The following is a 21,272-nucleotide window of genomic DNA, read 5'->3' on the forward strand; positions in this document are numbered from 1 at the left end:
GAGTCCGAGTAGTCCAACAATGGCTGCACCACACTGGAGAGGCTGAGAATCCGTAGTCACTCAGTCCGTGAGGCTGGACGTCTCAGTAGTCCCAATCTGGTGCTGAAGGTCTGATGAATTCCAAAAGATCAGCTGGTTTTCAGTCTACAGCAGCAAGACGAACTCACCAGTGAGAGAGAAGGCAAGCAGCAAGAAGCCCGGCGTTCTCCTCTGCAGTGGCCTTTTATACGGGCTGCCATCAGAAGGTAACACCCACATTTAGGGAGTGTCTTCAAGCTTCAGATGACCCAATCAAGAAGATCTCCCTCATTTCAGTTAATCCCAGATCCAGTCAAGTTGACACCCAGGATTAGCCATCACAGTGTATGAGTGTATTGCCTGCATGTATTTAAGTGCACCCATGCCATGCAATGCTTGCAGAGGTTAGAAGAAGGTATTGGATCCCATGGAACTGGAATTAACTGTTGTTATCCACCATGTGGATGCTGGGGGGACCGAACCCAGGTCCTCTGCAAGAGCAGACAGTGCTCTTAACCACTGAGTCATAGCTCTAGCTCCACAGTGACATTTAAGATTTATTTTTCAAAAATAAATTTATTATTTATTCCCCAGGGCCCAGGCTGCCTGAGGTGCCCAGTGGCTGTCTCAATTCTGAAGCTCTGAATAGCCCAGTCCCCACCCCTGCAGTCACCTCCTGAGTTCAGAGGGTAGTATTCATTGCTTTCTGTAGCTCAGGGCTGGTAAGAGCCCCTGTGCCACCTTTTCCCACCCCACATACAATGTGCCTAACCTGCCAGCACCCCGTTCAGATAAGGCGGAGTGACCTCTCCTCATCTTCAACTCCTGGCTTCCCTCCCCCACCCCTGGCCTGTCCTCCATCAATGCAGTGACCAAAGGGATCCTTTTGACATCCAAGTCAGTTCACAGGCCCTTGGCTCAGGCCTTGGTAACATCTACTGCTCCAGCAAGTCCCCTTCCCTGGCCACATGAGGTCTGTCTGCCGCCCCCCCCCCCCAACTACTCTTAGCCCACTGGCCACAGTGGAAACCTCACTGCTCCTCCAATGTGCCAAGCCTGGCCCACTCCATGACCTTTGCACAGAGCAGGTCCCTCTGCCATATGCTCTTAGTCCATTCTCTGTGGCTCTTCTCCCATGGAGGCCTCCCAGGCTGCCACTAGGTGAGCAGCAAGTTCCTCCTTCTCATCTCCCCCTCTCCATCTTTCCCTGTACTCACCTCCGCTGATGTGGTTCAAGCCACCTGCTCAGGGCAGCAGGATGGTTCTCCATGTGGGAAAAGCGTGTTTGTCAAGAGACCAGGAAGGCACTGGCACACAGTGCTTGGTCAGTGATGGTGCTGGCTGCTCTTTGCTCTTGACAGCTAAGGAGGTAACCTCTCTGCAGAACTTGAACTACCCCTGGGCAGTCCGGGGTGATCAGCAGTCAGTGGTTAAGAAGGTCTTGGCCTCAGCCTCATGCTGATGACAGTCAGCTCAAGACAGCAGGCATGTGCTGCGGGAAAGGCCTGATGCCATCCCCAAGGCTCCAGCCAAGCTGGTGTGTTGGGGAAGGGGTCCTCAAAAATCACACCAGAGACAGGAGTCCTAGGGATCATGCTAGAAGCTCAAGAGAAGGAATTAACCCTAAACACAAAATCACTGTCTAGAAGTGAGCCATTGGAACTGGGCGCCAAGAGGGACCTGTGTGCACATTGTGTGTGTGTGTGTGTGTGTGTGTGTGTGTGTGTGTGTGTGTGGTGTGGTGTATTTTGTGTGTGTGTGTGTGTGTGTGTGTGTGTGTGTGTGTGTGTGGTGTGGTGTGGTGTGCTGGAGCCTTGACTACACTAGGCTAATATTCTACCACTGGGTTACATCCTCAGCCATCCAAGAGGGATTTTGAAGATACTAGGACTTTACAAAAATTTTATTTTTTATTTGTATATAACTGTTTTGCCAGAAGACAGTGTTGGATCCCCTGGAACTGGAGTTACAGACAATTGTTGGCCACCATATGGATGCTGGGAACCAAACTCAGTCCCCTACAAGAGTAGTCAGTGCTCTTAGCCACTGAGCCATCTCTCCAGGCCAATAGCAGGACTTCTGCACACTGCTGTCCCCATTTGAGGTTCTTTCCTGCCCCTGTGTCTTCTGTTTCAGGTGCCCTTTGATACATAACAAACTCTCTCAAACTTGGTGGCTTGAGCCACAACCATGCACTGCTCCACAAACTGTGATTCAGCACACCGCCTGGCCCCTAGTGCAACTCCCACATCCTATATGTGGCAGGCAGAGGCAGGAAGATCTCAGGTTCTATACAACAGCCTAGGTTAGACAGAAGCTGTTTCGAAAACCCAAAACGAAAATGAAGAAGCCCCTCCCTATGTATTCCCTGCTATTCTTGCTAAGCCAAATCTTCCTCCCTCTGCACACACACAGGCACACAGGCATGCACACAGACACCCAAACATGAAGACAGGCACACAAGCACACACAGGCACACACAGGCACTTACACAGGTACACACACGCATAGATGGCTTCACTGTTTTATTTCTACCAGCGTATGTTTATCCATATTGGAGTCCCTTGCCCAAATCAGTTGGTTTATTAATATTTATTTATTTACTTATTCATGGGTGGAGACAGGGTCTCACTCTGTAGCCCAGACTGGCATGAAACAGTCTGTATTCGAGGCTGGCTTCAGCCTCATGGCACGCCTCCTCCCTCAACCTCCTGAGTGCTGAGATTACAAATTTATGCTACCACACCCAGGATCTAGCAGGGTTACTTGTATCTATAATTTAGAAAAAACACTTTTAAAAATTCCTCTAAAAATGCCCCATCACCAGGCAGAGAAGCCAGCAGGTGGCACCTGGACCTTCTGAGTCATGGATGGTGCAGAAGCTGGGGGTAGAGCTGCTCCCCATCTAAGAGCAGACTCAGCCTCCATGAGCACCCAGGATGACAGGCTGATAAGCAGAGCCTGGCTCTTATCAGTAGCCCCAGAAGGTGCAGAAGGTATCAGGAGATCCAGGTGCCACCCTCTGGTGCCCGCTGTGACACCCAGCAAAGGACGTTCTGGGCAACTGTATCTAGAACCCTGATCTGGTGCTGGGGGTCCTGGCTTAGTGTTTACGTCTCTAGGGGAAAACACCAATGTGACTCGGCAGGCAGAAAGAGCCGTGGAGAGGAAATGCCCCACTGGCTGTGCGTGAAGTGGAAGAGATGGGGCAGTGGCCAGAGCCTCATCCTGGTGCCCTGCATGGCTAGATTCAGAGTTTACATCTGGCTTGGCACTCACCAGCACTCTAGCATCTGGACACAGCTGGATATTCTCCACCATGGCTGTCTATCTGGCGAGTGTGGTTGGAATGCTGGGGTCTCAAGGAGATGCCTGGTGGACAGCCCAAGTTCTGGGGGCAGGAGGACAGTAGTAGCGTGGCTGCGGAGGGAAACGCAGGCTCTTCTCTGTGGACAGTACGAAGGGCAGGCTTCAGTCCCACCTCTCTTGCTTACTCAGTCTTTTCTGCTGGTGGTTCTACCCCACACCAGACTAGGCAGATGACCTAATTAATCCCCTTTCATTTTAGCAACAATCTAGGGAGATGGGACCACGGTAATCACCCAGTTTATAGGAGATGACTGGGTCAATCACCCAAGGACATGATTCCCAAATTCTAGAATGGTAGAGCCAGAGATGGTCTAAGCATCTTTTCCACTGCATCTTGCCTGCGGCGGGCCCTCTGGGGATCTGTATGCCTGATGGAAGGCTAGCAGGGGTCAGGGAACTGGCCAAAATGTCCTACCTGGAGGCCAGGTGGCCAGAGAGCCAGAACAGAGATTTAGAGGCAGAGAGAACAGAGCTAAGGCCTGGATCAACCCAACCCAGCTCTCCTCGGCAGAGAGGTCAGAGAGCTGTCCATCGGGCTGCCTGGGAGGGTCCCAATGGGGAACGGTGGCAGCAGGAGTCACAGTGCCACAGGGCAGCACCCAGCCCAGCTCTGCCCAGGCCTGCAAAAGCCTGTTTTGGGCCTCCACCCTGTAGGGACAAGGGAGGCCTGCCCTGAGGATTATTCACTAGGCCCCTCACGCAGACTACCTGCCATTATGTGTCCATTAGCTCAAGCACATCAAAGGGGACACAGATCAGCTCCTGTTTAAAGGTCTAGCTGCAGGCAAAGCTAGATCTGGGGGTCACGGTTCCTTTCCATCCTGGCTCCAGTGCTCCCGCAGTACACACTGCACCTTCCCCACAGAAGCCCGGTGTTGACTGTCCTCAATCTGATCTCCCCCAGAGCTGCTCTTGTGAGCCTGACAGGGCCCGCATCTACTCCTGAACCCACCTTCAGGGCAGAGAGGGACTGACTGCCCAGTCGGGGGCGGGGGGAGGCTGGGGGTGAGAGGCCAATGGGACTAGGTCCCCCTTGACCCCACCAAACCACTGGGCCCAAGAAGTCTGAAGCTGCTGTCAACAGGGCCACCCAGGGTCAGCTTAGCCTGGGCAGAGGGGAAACTGAGGCCCAAGCAAGAAAGGAAATAGAACACCTCCACACAGAAGGGCCAGGGCCAGGGCAGGCCCAGGGAGGTGACCGTCACCATATGGCTCCCTTCTTCTCTGGGCCCTTGGCCTCCTGTAGTGTGCAACACCAAGGGGGCAGCAGAGCAAAGGAAGTGATTCCCACTCATCTGTCCCTCCCCCTCCAGAGGGCTCCCAATTCAAGCCCCTGTGGACAGGTCTCTCGGCCCTCTGATCCCGTGTCCCCACCCCAAGTCAGAACATTCCCAGGTTCAGTGAGCAGAAGCCCAACTGAAATCTAGACTGGCTCCACTGCTCCTGTGCATCCATCCTCCAGTCAAGTACCTCCTCTGAGGTACTAGTGGGAGGTAGCCCAGCAGGCACGTGCCCAGGCCACCCACTAAGGCTTGAGGCCCAAACAGGGCAAATTGGATCTGCCATGGCTCACCTACCTGAGCCCTGTGCAGCCTCGCAGGTGCCGGTTCCAGGGAAGGAGGTTCCATGGAGCAGGGCTGGGTCCCAGGGCAGAAGCTGCACGTTGTTGGCCACCAAGCAGCAGTGGGGGCTCATTTCTGCTGGGGACCTTGGGCAGGTACCTTGTGGGACACTCACCCGAGTTGTCCTTACAGGCTAATGGCGAGGCTAGTGACCTGCTTGGGGGCTGCTGGGGACAAGTCCCCATCTTCCCACTGGCTTGCACATGGCCCAATTCAGAAAGAAAAGCCCCCTGTGTAGAGAAGACTCAGCGCAGAGCCCTGTGTTCAGACACCCACCCTCCCTGTCCTGGGCCCTCCACTGCATCCAGCCACCCAGAACCCCAGCTGTCCCAGTCAACTCAGGCTCCACCTGATTCCTCCCCGAATGACACTGGCTCAACATTGTGGTTGCACAGCCTTTGCCTCCGTGGCTATGGCCCTCACTGCTCAGGTTACCCGGCCAAGTCTGGGTCTGAGGTGCACACGCACACTTATGTACATGTGTTGCTCTGCAGGAATGTGTGCAAGTGTGCCTGAGTCTTACAGACCTGTTTATGAGATTGTCCAAATGTGTATGTACACACGTGCATGGTTTGTGTGTATCCCTGTGTGACTGTCCACAGCAGCATGCACTGTGCACCTGTGTGCGTGTGCCCGTGTCTGCCAGGATGCACCAGCAAGCACGTGGAGAATGGCAGCTCGTTAGTGTGAGTGTGCCTGTGGCCCTCAAGCTGGGTGGGGCCTTCACCGCCTCTGGGCCACACTGGCCATGCATCAGATCTATGCTGGCTTCTAGGACACTATGGAGGGAGCCCCTTTCCTTGGGGTGGAGCAGAAGGCCCTGCCCTCAATAGGGTCTTTGCAACCTCCTCTGTTCACAGGTTCGGGCCCGGCCAGACACTCCATGGGTCTGGGCCCATCTGCATGGCCACTACCCTTCACTATGCTGCACCAGGGACAAAGGTGACTCTGCAGCTTGCTACCTGCACCCGAGGACCCCCTTGGGAAAGTGACCTGCCAGAGAATGACAGGTGTCACCCAGCAACTTTACTGATGGCCACTGTGGCTGTGCTCACTGCCCCGGGCTCACCCTGCTCCTGGCTGAGCACAGGCCTTTAGAACTATCCTGGGTTTGCCCTGTCCAGAGCTCTCGGTACAAGACCCAGGAGGGCATTTTCTAGGCCAAGGGGCCTTCCTAAGGGCCTGTCCCAGCGGCTGCCACCAGCTGATAGAACCAGGAAATGTGCTGGCCGCAAGTGGTCTTGCTGATAATGCTGGCAGTGCCCGCCACCCCTCCCAGGCCCTGTGCTCTTATCAGCAGCAGCAAATGTCTGCTGTGAGCTGGGAGCCCCATGCTGACCTCCTGACCTTCAGTGTTTGCAAACTGACACTGACACTCAAGAGGTGGGAAGGCCCTGGGAGGAAAGCAAACTCAACTCTGACAACGTTCGCAGTGACTTGGCCCTGGCAATCACAGACGCAGGAGGAAGGCACATCTCTAAGTCAGGAAGACACTAGTGTCAAGGGACAGTGCAGGAAAGTAGCTCTGGACCTACTTTCCATCAGCATGTCAAGGCTTAGTAGGAAGTTCGAGGAGACACTGTCCAGACCTAGGTACCTTGTGACGGCTGGAGCCCTCAGGTTCATAGACCACTGAACAGGGTGTGCTAGGTGGGGCCCGCCTGTCACTGAAGCCAGTGGCCAGCAGAGGCTGAGGCAGAGTAGGAACTTTGACAGCTGTCAGAGACCCCAGACCCAGGGGCTACCATGGTCACTTAGCTTCAGGAAAAGAAAACCTCAGACCAACTTCTCTTTAAAGAAAACAAGTTTTATTTTTATAATCAGAACATTCTAATAAAAATATTATTATAACATTACTCCCCCTGTCCTCTGGGCCTTGTAGCAGGCATGCTGCGGAGTGCCTGCACGGCGGCTCCCTGAGGTAGGTGTGGAGGGACCCTGCTGCCCAGCCTGCAGGCAGCCCATGCTGCCAGAGGTGTCCATCGAAACCTTCCTGGACACAGGCTGGAACTTCTCCCCTTTGTGGAGCAAAAGGCAGCCAGCTCATGCCTCAGACTGGCACAAAGGAGGCCGGTGGACACAGAGCCTGTCTGGAGGGCCTGGCCAGGCCTATGCGGTGAGTAGGGTGCGGGGCTGAGAAGGCCTCAGAATGGCACAGTGACAGACAACTGAGTGCTCGCCCTGATGGGCACCTCTGCAGGTGAGACCGGGCAGCATCAGACAGACAGGGGCCTGGAGCCCTGCAGGGCTGCGGCGGTGTGGTGACAGCCACCCCAGTGAGGGGATCTAGGCAGCCAGCTAGTGACACCATTCACAGAGAAATACTGTCATTGTCTCTGTTGGTGGGACCACTGACCAAAGCCAGTCTTTAAGTCAAAACTAGGTTTAGGGCTCTTGGTGACAACAGTCTCTTGAAAAAAAAAAAAAACACCACTATCCAGAAATCACCTTCATAGCAGAACTCCAACAGAACACACGTCGCATTGCTCTGACTGAGAGGGTGCCTGGGTGGGGCTCAGGGAGCCCAGTGCCACCCAGACAACAGGTCCCAAGGAGGAGGAAGGACGTCCACACACACCCCGGAATAAGGCACCTGGCATGGGGTGGCCGTGGAGGCTCAGGAAGAGCCCCGCCACTTCCTTTTCAAGTACCCCTCAAGGCACTGAGGGACCTGGGCAGGAGAAGCCATCTGAAACGCTCAGAGCAGGTTGGCCCAGGGGCCTGGGGAGACCCAAGTGCTGGTGGCTCCTGAGGCTGGCAGTCGGTGGATGTGGCCCCAGGCAGGAAGCACCTCACTGCATCCTGTCCGGCTGCAGCTGTGGTGCCTGGTACTGTACAAAGGTGGTGCCCGCAGGGGCCGCAGCAGACAGGGCCGGGGGCATGGCGGCAGGGTAGCTGTAGCCCACGAAGCTGGTGGCTGTGGCAGGCGAGGCAGCATAAGGGTACTGGTCATAGGTGGTTGGTGGGTACTGGGCGTAGGCTGGGCTGGCTGGTGTGTACTCAAGGTAGGGTGATGACAGCGATGGCACTGGGGTGGCAGGGATCACCACACTGGGCTGCACGATGGTTGGTGGATAGATGTAGTGGGGAGTCAGCCTGTGGGCCAAGCAGAGTGTCAGAGTGGAGGACACAGCTGGCTGGGGACAACCAGGGAGTAGAGACAGCAGGGAGATGCCCTGTACCCTGCCCTAGTCTGCTTCCCCATCTGTAAAATGGGTGCAGCAAATCAGGTGTACTCCTACTCCAGGGCCTTTGCATGGGCACTGACTGCAACCCCCACAGGTCCCTCCTCCTCAGCTAGACCTTTCCAGGCTGTACCCCCACTCCAAATCAAACCCCAGCTAGCTCCCGTAGGCCCCACTATGTCTGTAGCATGTTAGTCCCAGCACTCAGGAGGCAGAGGCAGTCATATCTATGTGAGTTCAAGGCCAGCCTGGTCTACACAGCAAGGTCCAGGCGAGCTGGGGCTACAGGGAGACCTTGTCTCCAAAAGACTGAAACAAAACAAAAACCCAACTGAGAATTTCCAGACAGTGAGGACAGAGCAGCAGGCCAATCTGGGGGACTGTGGAAAAGCTCAGGGGGATGGGAAGCCTCACCTGCCAGGTACCTGCTCCTCTTAGCAAGATCTGTGCAGGGTCCTTAGCCTCCCACCCTCTCCCCAACTGCAGGGGGCTCCTCACTTGATGGGAGCAGTGCAAAGGGACCGGTGGTAAGGCTGGGGAGGTCAGTGCCACCAATGCTCCACAGAGGACACCCCTGTCCTCTCACCATCAGGGAAGCTGAGTGATTTCTGTCAGGAGACCTGTGAGGACCAGCAACTTATGACCAGATGGGCACACGGAGCTGAGTGCTCGTCCCACACTGAGGTGGGAATGCACCTGGACGCCACTTCCTGCACCTGGCTATGCCCTTGCCAAGGAGCACACAGCACACCCAGCACTCCAGCTCAGGGCAGAACTAGTGCAGAGGAGGAAACTGAGGCTAGGCAGCCCTCGGGGGGGGGCGGGTTGAGCCTCTCTGGGCCTCAGGTCTGTCTGCCGCAGCACCCATTGCACATCACGAGACACCACTAAGCATCAGCGAGTAGCTGCACTGGAGCAAGATGCTGTCGCCAAGCGCAGTGGCATGCAGCCCCCTCTCACACCTGCTCCTGAGCCTCAGCTCCCTCCCAGGTCATTCACTCCAAAGAGATGCTGCTCTGGTCTGCAACCCAAAAGCTCAACGGCTCCCCAGCAATGTCTCCTCCCCTGCACAACTCCCCAGCACCCCTATCTGCTGAGCAGGATGTGCACACAGTTCTCTGGAGAACATGTCTGCTGAGGTGCTCCCTCCTCGGGTGGGAGAGGAGCCTGCACTCACACACGTCAGACAGACATGCTCAGTGGGTCCCAGCAGCCCGTGCAGGGCCATGAACAAGCCAAGGTCACCACGGGGGGCCATGAGGATGGGTGTCCAACACCTCACCATGGTGAAGAAGCCCCTAGGTCAAGGTGCTACCCACAGTGACACCTTTGAAAGCAAACAGCAGCCAGGGGACTGTGACAGGTGAGGTGCACAGACATAAGACATCTGCACACACAGGTCCAAAAGATAAGGACTTCCCAGGAGGTGCAACAGAGACTCCACAGTAGAAAGAGGGAAGCAGCTAGGTGCTCATGGTGCTTTAGACCTGTGAGGTCTAAAGTCTTCACAGGACCAAGGGGCACATGTGCATGATTGAAAACAAGAACTCCAGTCACCTGGGAGGGCGTGGCAGCCCAGCGTTCACCAGACAACTCGGCCTCTATGTGTGGTGACACATCAGCCAGTCATGGACCGGAGGGGGGCAGAGGCGGCCACAGCCAAGGAGCAAGGGTGTATATATGCCACTGTTGCCAATGTATTGTGTGGTGTGCGTGGCATGTATGCGTGCTTGCATGCACGTGTAGGCTAGTGAAGGGTGTCAGGCACCCTCCTTGATGGCACTCCAACCTATACTGAGATAGGCTCTCCCACTTGAACCCCAGGCCCACCTATTTTATCAGGCTAGTTAGCCAGCTTTCTCTGGGGACCCTGTCTCTGCCTCCTGTGTGCTGGGATTACAGGCGGGCTGTCACGCCTGCCAGCATTTTCATGGGTCCTGAAGATCCAAACTGGTCCTCACGCTTGTGCAGCGAGCACATTACCTACTGAGCCATCTCCTCAGGCCCAAACACAGGCCCCTGGCGGCACACTTATCACAAGGACACAGGTAATGGCTGGCTGGAGCCAGGAGTGAGCTACCGGGCACAGGCAACAGGGCCGAGGCCACCAGGCTCAGGTGTGGCCCTGCATGCCCCGGTTGGGAAGTCCCGCACCCCATCACCCTCACAGCTGTGCTTTCTCTTTTCAGGCAGGGGCAGCTGGCCAGGTGCTTCCACTGCACTGGCAATGGTCGGCATCCTGTGCACCACGTGGGCAACTAACTGCAAACGTGAGACAAGATGGCCTGCGTGGGACGGCATCCACCCCCATCTCTCTCTTCCTCAGACACTCTGCTGGCTGCCCCACCTCAAACCTCAACAGTGCCTGTGTGGGTGGAATGCTACCTCTGAGCTGAAGGACACTTTTCCAGACTCCCACTAGCACACAGCCATCAGCAGAACACAGTTCCCCGGGACAAGGGAGGGTCAGCAACCAGCGACCTGAAAACCAGAGCTCAGGAGCTAAACAGCAGAGGCTGGGTGCCTGGGTTGACAGGAGGCAGGTGACACTGCTGGGACCCTAGGGCCTGAGGAGGCAGCTGGCCCTGGGCACAGCAGGAAGCTGAGGCAGGCCTGCTCCTGGCACACTGCCATGCACAGCTGACCTACCAGAAGCCTCACTGAGACCAAAGCCTGCATAGCGGCAGACCCCACAGCAGCCCCATGGGCTCTGTGGCTCTAACACTCAGGCCCTCCCTGCCTGCTCTAAAGCCTGCCCTTGCTTCAGCCTGGGTGGGACCACCTCCTCACACTGCCCTATACCCTGACCTGACCCTCCTGGATGGAGGGCTCTGCTGGATACCTGCTCCTGTCGACTAGCCTGTTAGAGAGTCCCATTTGGGACTGAGGCCTTCCCAGAGCAGTAAAGCCTGTCTAGAGCACCTTCACATGGGTGGGGCAGCCCACCTGGGCCCTGGAGATGCTAAGCTCTGCACATCCCTAAACCTGGATGGGGTAAGTCCACTCCAGTCCTCCAAGAATGTTTGCTGACACTGAGGCTACGGCAAAGCCAGATTCCACCCTGCGCTCTGTCCCACTCCCCACATAGAACAGCTGCCTAGAGCTGAGACCAGCTTCCTGCCCACCCACCAAGAGGGCCTGGCCAAGACACCACAGATCTGCCCAACCCTGTACCCTGTGTAGAAAAGCGCGGGGTCTCCTCCTGCTCACCTGTGCTTCCCATGAGTGCTCTGCCAGGCACTGCTTTAAAACAAGCATGAGGCACCTTACCAAGCCTTTTCAAAGGCACAGGAAGGTAAAGAGCTTAGAGGCCCCAGTGACCGGAGTCCACCTGTGTGAGTACCTGTGCTTTGGGCCAAGGATTCTAGCAGCCCAGGCAGAGGAACAGACAGGTGGCTGCAATCCTACGACAGCACAAGGCCCAAGCCAGGGCTGAGCAGGCTAGTCTCTCCTGGTCTGTGCCGGGCTCTGCACTCAAGTCACAGACCACATCCCAGCCTCAGCCTCAGCTCCTGCACCTCACAGGCTCCCTGGAGCATTCTCAGTATACTAGTACCATGGCTCCCAACTGTGGCCAATAGGCCTGTGGCCACCCTGGGCAGGATCTGGGACTTCTCTGCAGGGTGGTCTTGATACCTCATGGGTAGAGGCCTTGGACCCTGTCAATGTCCCACAACACCTAAGACTCTGAGAGTCCTTGGAGAACAGAATCACCCAGCTTCAAGCACACTTGCACTGGGGTGGACAGCCCGCCTTGCTGCAGTCTGTCTACGCTACAGCACAAGGGGCAGCACAAGGGTCCAACAGGGCAACCACGACCACAGGCAGCCAGACCAAAGGCTGGGCAGGCAGCAGGGACAGAGCTGCACACACAAAAAAACACAGAGCCCACCTGGCTTTTAGGCCAGATGGAAACTCAGCTACAGCCTAGCCCACCCTGCGCCCTGTCCAAGGGCAGCCCTGACTGGGAGTCTGCACACTGCTGCAAACAAGTCTGCATGAAACAGAAATGCCCCCAAGTGTGTCAGGGCTTAGCCAGTGCTGCCTACCCCTCAACTCAGATTCAGGTAAGGAAGGTGCCAGCTACCACCCATTCAACCATCATGCCCAGCCCAGCAAGGGCACCAGTCTCCCAGCCTGCCAAGCCTTGGCAACAGTGCCTGGCATGGGCTCCTCTACCTGCATGTCTGCCAGTCATGGCAGGACTTGATGCATTCCCTGCCTCAAGGAAGAGCCTACCAATCACCTGGGCAGGCTCCCCTCCCCTCCCAAGCACCCTGATGCTGTTCTCGATGTCCTACCTCCCACCTCCCTGGGTCAGGCAGCTTCCCATTTGCCCAACCCACTAACTCCTCACCTGTCACCTGGAAGTATATTCTTAAGTATATTTAGGACCACATCAGGCCAGGGACCAGAACCCTCAGCACCTAACTACTGGGCACAGAATCAAACCCAAACTGCTCCTGTGCCTTCCTAAATGGAAGCCCCCAACCTACCTCTCCACTCTCAACCGCACCCAATTCCTCCTGTCCCCTGATGGTGGCCACTCCAGGTACTGGCACCTGGGGCACGCTCAGCCTGAAGGGCCCCCATCAGCCTTGCTCTTTCCTTCCCCATCTTTTACTTTTTATGTGCCTGTGGGACCCAAAAAGGCCAAGCTTTCCTTGCCTGCCTGGTCCCAGGGGCACAGAACAGCATCTGTGGCAGACCAGAAGGCCCGGCCAGGACACTGCAGAAAAGTTGCAGCTTCCCAGAGGCCAGTGGGTGGGACTGGGGGTGGGGGGAAGCTCTGCTTGTCAAGTCCACTGTACTTACTCCATCTCAAAATATCCATCATTGCCTTTGGGACGGTATGCCCCAGGGGCTGCTGGGAGGATTTCCACCCCTGTGAACCCTAAAGACCCCCAGCAGCATCAGGGCCTGAAGGAGGTCAAGGAGATAGATATTTCCTGTCATAGGATGTCCACAGGGGTTGGAACCCAAAGGTTGGGTGACACACACTCTCCAGGGTGGTTCCCACTTTCAAGGCCAGCCCTCACTGCTGGATCAGGGTGCTTTGCCACCAGCAGTAACAGACCGGTCCCACCGAGGCCTGTTCCAGGAGCAGGAGATGCCAGTACCTCCTTCCTCCTCACACCCAGGACTCTACGCTTCCTTACCCTCTTCAGGAACCTATCACCCCTCCACCAAGCCAGGGGTGGTCCAGAGCAATTAATGCCATCCCTGTGTTATGCCAGGATAAGGGAAAAGGGTTCCTAGGACAGAGATCAACACAGATCCTGCCAGGCAGACCCATATGACACAGGATGTTGGCATGTGGTAGGGAAGGACGCCTTGGGTTCTCTGCTTCCCTCTGTACTAGGGCCAGGGTAGCACAAGGCTCTAAGCTATGGAGGGGCAGTACCAGACCGCCATAGACTAAAGGGATGTGTACAGGATGGGCAGCTGTGGGTGCTGGCCCTGGGCTGATGGCTGAGCTGAAGGGTGGAGCCATGAGCCCCTGACCTGCAGAACACGAAGAGGTGGCTCCCTCTCTTGTCAGCAAGCCCAAAGTCGGCAGCCCTGGAGACCCAGGGTCCAGAAACATTGCCTGACGAGCCGCCTCTGCTCCTCATTTCCCAACTGATGAACTAAGGGTGCCACAGGGACTTCCTCTAGAGTCCCAGCTGCCCTGGTGGCATCTGAAACATCCCTCCCCCACCCTGAGCAGGGGGGCTACAGCTAAATAGAGTTGAAGTATGCAGTGTCAGCAGGTGGGGGCCCTGCTCCTACTCAAAGCCAAACTCTGGGGGGTGGGGGGAGAAATCACTGGCCAGAGCCCAGGAGGGCCCATTTCCTGAACATGAAGCCACCTCTGAAAATAAAAACGAAAAAGGCAAATGAGCCCATTTCACTTTTTCTGCTCCCTGGGGACCCCCCACCAGGCTGGAGACAACTTGGCAGCTTACCAGTAGCCCCAGCCTTGTGGGGAGCCAGGGGCGAAAAAAAGTGGCGGCCCCGGGCCCCCCCCCGGGGGGGTGGGGGTCGGGGCGCGTGCGCCGCGGGGCCCGGGGGGGGGGGGGGGGGGGGGGGGGGGGGGGGGGGCAGGGGACGACACGGGACTAGTGTGTGGCAGGTTGGTAGGAAGGAAACCAGGCCAGAGCTGGCCTTCCGGGAATCCCGTGAAGGGTGTGTGTGTTTCTCTGGGGCCCAAGAGACAGACTGCGTGAGCCTGAGGGGCAGTGTAGACCTCTATGGGATACCAGCCAGGAACGCAGATCTACCTGAGCCTGCCGAAATTCTAGCTGCTAACTGTACCTCCAAAAATCACACACCACAGTGGCCTCCCCCTCCAAGGTCAGTCAGTCCAACCCACTGCTCACTATGGGATCTTCAATGCCTACTTCTTTCAAGGACTGTGTAAAGTACAGACCTAGAATCCCAGCCCTTCTCCCATGTCTAATAGTCCTGGTCACAGTCTCTAGCCGAATGACTAGGGGAGGCCAAAGGGGAGCCTTTCTGAAGACAAATCTGAATCCTAGCACTCAGAAGACTGAGGTAGGAGGATTGCTGACCAGCCTGGGCTACAAAGCAAGACCTTGTCTCAGAAACACCAATGACCACACGTGTATCCCAGTGGTAGGCAGAGAGCCTGTCCAGCAGGCTCAAGGCCAAGGTCAAGTCCTAGAGGCAAGGAGGGGGAAGGGGGATGATGGGAAGGGGGAAGAGGGAGGAAGAGGAAGGAAAGATAAAGGGAGGGAGAGAGAGGAGGAAGTGAAGAGGAGGAAGAAGAAAGGGAATCAGGGGTTGGAATCCTAACTTAGGAGGTAGAGATAGGAGATCAAGAGTTCAAGGCCAACATCAGCAACAGAAGGAATTCAAAACCAACCTGGGCTACGTGAGACAATGTTGAACGAACAAAAGAAAAGGTGGTTCATGCCTTTAATCCCGGCACTTGCACTTGGGAGGCAGACACATTTGAGTTCGAGACTACCCAGCAAGTTCCAGGACAGCCAAGGCCATAACTACAAAAAAAAAAAAAAAAAAAAAAAAAAAAAAAGGGTGTCTTGCCCCTTATCCCCCGCCCTCTGCCTGGGGAGGGGAAACACTTTTAGTGTGGAGCCCCCCCCAAAATGCCCGGGAACCCAAAGCCAAAAAAAAAAAAAAAAAAAAAAAAAAAAAAAAAAAAGAGAGCTAGGCACGGCGGTCCGTCTGTAATCCCAGCAACTTAGGAGGCCGAGAAAGGAGGGTCACTGAAGGTTCAAGATTAACCTGGGCCTCAAAACAAACAGAATAAATGCAAAAGTGGACCCATTTTCTCCTGAGCTCAGTCCCTGCCACATGAGTCAGGTCACTGTGAATTAGCCAGTGGTGCCCTGTCACTAGGGACCTACAGGAGCTGAGGCCACCCTGCCAGGCCCTGGGCCCTGCCCCCACCTCACGGTACCCAGGCCCCTTCCCTCCACAGCGTGTTCATTCTGTTTTGATGGTTCTGCTGTGTTGCCAGTCTCCCGCCAGGGAGCAATAAAGCCACCAGCAGAACTGGGGTCCCAAGCCTGGCACAGAGCAAGATCTGTGTGTACTGGGAGGGGACAGAAGTGCTCTACAGAGTGCCTGCCAGTCTGACACCAAGCCTAGAGGGCTGGGTAGGTGAGCAAGGCTGCTTCAAGGGATGCCTAAACTCCAGGGGCAAGAGCAACGAGGGGCCAGTCGGCCACCTGGTGGACCTCTGTTCTATGGCCACACATCAGGGCCAACTGAGACAGAGGACCTCCACAGGCCCTCCCTCCCCTGATCCAAAGTCCTGGACCTTCGCCTGAGGCTTCAGAAGAGGTCCCTGGTACCCCGTAAGAACTGAGCTGAACTTTCACGAGGAACCCAAGTCTAGTCACAGTAGGCAGGACAAACAACAGGTGCAGGACAGCCGCCCTCTGGGGACAGCCAGAAGCAGCCCACGCCTGGCTCCAGACAGACTGCCAAACAGGAAGTGACGGAGCAGGGCCACCCTGAAGACACCCCCAGGGTGGAAGGGAAGGCGTACTTGCGACTGCTGCTCAACCCAACACGGCTGCAGCTCCTCACTGCCACCCTCCTCACCCAGCCTCTGGAACCAAAGCAGTCACACACCTGCCTCTACTGCAATCTTGCCCCAGCCTTTCACAAGCCCAGTGAAATCGGGACAGACCCCTCCAAGGTGAAGGAAGTGTCCTCTCCTCCAGCCTCCCCCTTGCCAGGTGCACTATCCACACAGGAAATGGTGAGGGACCCTGTGGGACCCAGGCGCCAGCACTTGTTTGGGCCGAGGATCCTGATGTACACAGGCTCACCTGGCCACTCACAGCCAACAAGAACACCGTTCAGTCCCCGAGGAGCGCCCTCATCAGCACCCTGCTGAACTGCAGTCCTGGTCACATCAGACCCTGGGTTGAGACCGTGTCTACCTCAGTCACAGCCTGACATGCAGCGATCTTGCTGTGCCTCCCGCTTCCTGTTTGAGGAGGCAGACACCTCCTTACCAACCTCTCCTGCCCTCCTGCTTCAGATCTCAGGGTACACAAATCCCCAGCCCCATAGCCTCGTGACATGGAGACAAGGGCAGGTATCTCCATGGGCACCATGTTCATCCTGGGGGACACAGGGGCCCCTAAAACACACACAACAGGGTGAGAATCCCTGGCTGTTGCTTATCTCTGGGTCCTGAGGTCATTCATTCAAGAGTCGCCACTTAGTAAAGAGGTGCTGGGCCTCAGGCAAGGGAGGGACACGACCTGAGTACCCCCAGCTCCAGCCTCCAGTCTGTGCAGCTCCAAGCCTAGGTTGAATGGCCAGCAGAGCTTGCCCATCCTGGGACCCCTCAGCACAAATCCCAGTCTTGTGAGCAAACGTATTGCACATGGCACTCACTTGGTTCTCAAGGTTGCCCTGTCACTGTGGCCACTCTGCAGAGGGGCAGCCTTAGGTACAGGCCAGCTCCGGCTCTAGCCCATGGTGTGCCTGACACCCAGCAGCCTCAGGACCACCAGCTGGTCCTCGGACCCCCGAGCCTGGCCCCACCTGATAGAAAAAGGATCAGTGAGTGGACATCCTACCACAGCAAGGTCCTCTTGAGGGCAGCTAGCCCTTCAAAAATAGCCCAGGAGAGGCTCCAAGTGCAGCAATGCCAGGGACACACCCCGGTGAGCCTAGGACAGACCCCGGTGAGCCCTAGGACAGACCCCGGTGAGCCCTAGGACAGACCCCGGTGAGCCCTAGGACAGACCTCGGTGAGCCCTAGGACAAACGCGGACACAGACCTTGGCTCTGAGAGGCTCTGACAGGCCAGACCAGCAGGCCACCTAGACGGGTGATCAGCTGCTCAGCCATCCTCTCCCACCTGTACGAACACTGTGCCCCAGGGTTGGCAGAGACCCTCAGCCACCGATGCTCCCCCCAGATTACCAGAGGCCTGGGGCTGGTACAAGCCATTGCCATGGCTGAGGAAAGCTTTACCAGATGCCAGGCCTTGGCCCCCAGATGCAGTTACATGACAGACAGGCACAGGCTGTGCAGCCAGCAAGGCCTGTTCAGCTTCCAACAGGAGCACCCAGCAAAAGCGTGAAGTACTCTGGGAGTTTGTAAGCTCAGTGGTGGCTCTGACCCACCCAGTGAGGACCCTTCAGTGGCTTGAATCATGGGGGCTTCCGAACAGCAAGGGCTCAGAAAGCCTGGGAAAAGTGTAGCCAGGCGCCTGTAGGCTGCCAGGGCTACCAAGCTGCCAGGGCTCCGGCTCCCACCAGGCCCTCAGCCAGGGCAGCCTCAGGCTCACAAAAACAGGCGCTGAGTCAGGGCCGCCAGGCCCAGCCTGATTGTTTGCATAGACAAAGACAAAGGGGCCGCTGACAGCCCAACTCCGTCCCAGCTGAGGACGGAACTCTCACGGCAGCTGACCCAGTCAGCCTGGCCTAGCTGTCCAGCCACAGCACCTGGGTCTCCCCAAGGTCCAGCAGGAACAGGAGGTAGGTGCTCCTCAGAGGAACTCACGGCTCACCAGAATGCAGAGTGGCCGCCTTGCCTGTTTGGGTCCGCACCCCTGGCAACCAACAATGGTCTAAGGCTGCTTTGTGGTCACAGTGCTGAATGACCAGCCAGCAGATCTAGTTACAAATCACTGTCACCGAAGTCAGGTGCACAGAACCTGTGACCCGCTCCTGAATACCCCGAATCCAGGAATCTGCCCACCCCAAAGACAGCAGGAGAGCTCTGATTCAGTGGGTTCCAGAGCCTGCAGCCCAAGTTCAAACCTCATCCCCTGGGAAGGTCACTGGCCATCTATGAAATGAAGGTGGTAATAGTCTGACCTTAGGCTTACTGTGAAGACAGGAGGAGGGCCTTCAAGGGGAGCCTAGCGCATATTTTTCTAAGTAGTGTGTCCCTGCTTTCCAGATGAGAAAAACATCTAAGGGGTACCTAGTTGGAGAGTGACAGAATCAGGATCTGAATCCAGATCTGAGGGTCCCAGAAGTCAAGCAATAGCAACTTCAGGGCAGGTGGGGAGGGGAGGCCCTGTCCCACAGCAATCAGGAGAGTCTGTATGTACATCTGATCTCAGTCCTGCACCAGCAGAGCAAGCCGCCAGAAAGCAGGGACAACCTCCTTCCTCACAGTCAGGGGGAAGAGCTGGTATGAAGATGACCAAGGCTGTGAGGTGTTCCCAAACTCCTTCTACACAGCCCCAGAGCCCAGGGCCAAAAAGAGGGCTCATTTACCCTAGTAGTCCTCCAAGTGCGTCCGCAGGACAGGGAACAGCAGAACGGGAAGCAAAGACTGGGCCCAGGCCTCAACCCCCTAGACAGGCCTTGCTGAGCTCACACCAATCCCCAAGGATGCCTGTGGGGAACCCTAATGCTGCCCACAGTACTTGAAGGGAGCACGTAGTACCCTCTCTGGTCACTTACCCACTGTGCGGACAACAAGCCCAGCCCAACCTGCCCAACACCCAACTCAAAGCACAAAACCGGGCTCACCAAGTGCTAGCATTGTAAAAGAAAGGCCTGTTATCAGAGCAGCCCCACTCACCTGACCCCATTCACACACAGCGCACCCAGGGCAAACAGGCCCCACCAATTACCTGGCTCTAAGGCCAGACCAAGTGAGTGGCAGGGTTCACTCTGTGTGTCCCTGAAGTGTGTGCATCCTTCCCCAAGCAGCTGCCGGCCTATCAGATGTTTAACAGCATGTGCTCCACAGCTCTTTTTAGGACAGAAGTGGGACACAAAGAGCCAACCAGTGACTCTCACCTGCTGCACCATTCACAAACCTCACATCCAAGCTGGCACAAACCCAGGTCAGAGAATATTCCAGAAGAGCCTTGCCTACCAGATCACACTTCATGAGAGCTGCTTGCACCGAGCGTGTACTGAGCCCTCCCCATACCCACTGCACAGATGGCTGTGTGAGCTGCCCAAGGTGGGGCCAAGTGAGGGGCAAGGCGTGCACCAGGCAGGCTTGAAGGCCTGTGCTCCTCTTGGTGGGGATGGAGAAATGCAGTTAGCCTCACCCCCCCCTTCCACATCCCCACAGCACAATCCAGTTTCCGAAAATAGCGATTTCCCCAGTCTTTCAGAACTGGAAAACCCAAAACGGCCACATGTCAAAGACTGCCCACCCACACCAGCCACATCCACTCACCCATATGTCCTCTGGATCAATGTGGGGTGTAACTGCTGCACGCCGACAGCAAAGCCTAAAACAAAAGGAAAGTTAGGGACGTCTGGCATGGGGAGGGTCCCCACAGGCAGAACCACACGACCACACTCTTGTCACAAAGGGGTCAGCTTCCTCTCTTCCCAGGCCACCACTCCCTGCTAGTGAGCCCCCCAATACACCCACTCAAACCAGGAAGGACCCTGGGTGGCACCAGCTCCTCTGTGACTCCCAATCTCCAGCCCTGGAGGGAACTTCCTCTCTCCTCAAAAGGACAGCTGACAGTCTGACAATCATGTGTCCCTGGGGCCACACACTGCTCAGGAAGGGGACCAGCTCCCAAGCTAGGGGTGGCTACCCTGGGCTGGTTCTGCAGGCACATGATAGCTGGCTGCCACTCCCGGGCAAGGGGGGGTGGTGGTGGTGGTGGCTTTTTCCATCCCACAGATAGCAGGCTGAATATAGAAACGAGGGATGGGAGAAAAACCCAAACTCTCTCTCACCCGTCTGGAGGCTCCTGGGCTTGGCACCCAGGTAGGCCAGGTTCACATTGGCCTTGCGGCCGTCGATGATAGGGTTGGGGTCTTTGCAGGCCCTGTCAGCCGCTGCTCGGTCGGCCATGGTCACCTGCGGGGAAGCACACAGGGTCAAAGCGGCTTTCAGTGGCTGGCCTGGGGAAGCAGGGTAGAGACTGGCAGAGGGTTCTGCCCTGGCACCAGGCCATCCCTTCTCCGTCTTTCCTCCCAGGAGGGCATGTGGTAGTCAGGACCCTTGGGGCCCAGTCTCCTCTGACCCCGGCCCAAACACTGCAAGCTCCTCCCGTTGAGTTCAAGTGCTGGGAAAACCAGCCTTCGAGGACGCCGATCATCCCCCGGGGGGTGGAGTAAAGAATAAAGAAAAAAAGAAAAAAGAACCCCAGGGGAAGCCCCCCCCGCGCAGGCTCTGACCGGCCGGAGTACCGTTAACTTTCTCAGGGGAGGAGCCTGGAGACGCTGGGGCGTAAAGGAAGTGGGAACCGAGTCTTCAGGTCGTTCCCCCTCGCGGGGACGCTCGTGGGGGGCCGGGCCGCCCCGCGCCCTAATTGCGCACAGCGGGTTCCGCGTGGGGGAGGGGCCGGCGGCAGGTGCGCGGGCGGCCGGGCCGCGGGGCCACTTACGAAGCCGTAGCCGCGGGACTTGCCGGTCTGGCGGTCGGTGATGACTACGGCCTCCTCGATGTCGCCGAAGCCCTCGAAGTACTTCCTGAGCGATGCATCGGTGGTGTGGTAGGGCAGGCCGCCCACGAAGATCTTGGTGAACGTGGTGTCCTTCTGCGAGCCGTGCATGGCGCCGGGCGGCCGCGAGAAGCCCGCGCTCGGGGCGCACGGCGCGCTCGGGGCGCACGCGGGCTGCAGCAGCATCGGGGGCTGCCGCTACGG

The 21,272-nt window shown here is 56.8% G+C and overlaps 1 protein-coding gene across 1 annotated transcript; it reads right to left on the bottom strand.

Annotated features, from left to right (window-relative positions):
• Nucleotides 1–6,795: 6,795 nt before the first annotated feature.
• Nucleotides 6,796–21,272, bottom strand: Rbm38 (RNA binding motif protein 38). The gene is made up of 4 exons (XM_008842515.3): nt 21,012–21,272; nt 20,359–20,482; nt 19,841–19,895; nt 6,796–8,105 (listed from the first exon to the last, which is right to left on the bottom strand). The coding sequence occupies exons 1-4, from the start codon at nt 21,252–21,254 to the stop codon at nt 7,802–7,804; spliced, it is 726 nt and encodes a 241-aa protein (XP_008840737.1). The 5' UTR covers nt 21,255–21,272; the 3' UTR covers nt 6,796–7,801.

The sequence above is a fragment of the Nannospalax galili genome, unplaced genomic scaffold, assembly GCF_000622305.1.
Source record: "Nannospalax galili isolate Female #2095 unplaced genomic scaffold, S.galili_v1.0 scaffold231, whole genome shotgun sequence".
Classification (NCBI taxonomy): domain Eukaryota; kingdom Metazoa; phylum Chordata; class Mammalia; order Rodentia; family Spalacidae; genus Nannospalax; species Nannospalax galili.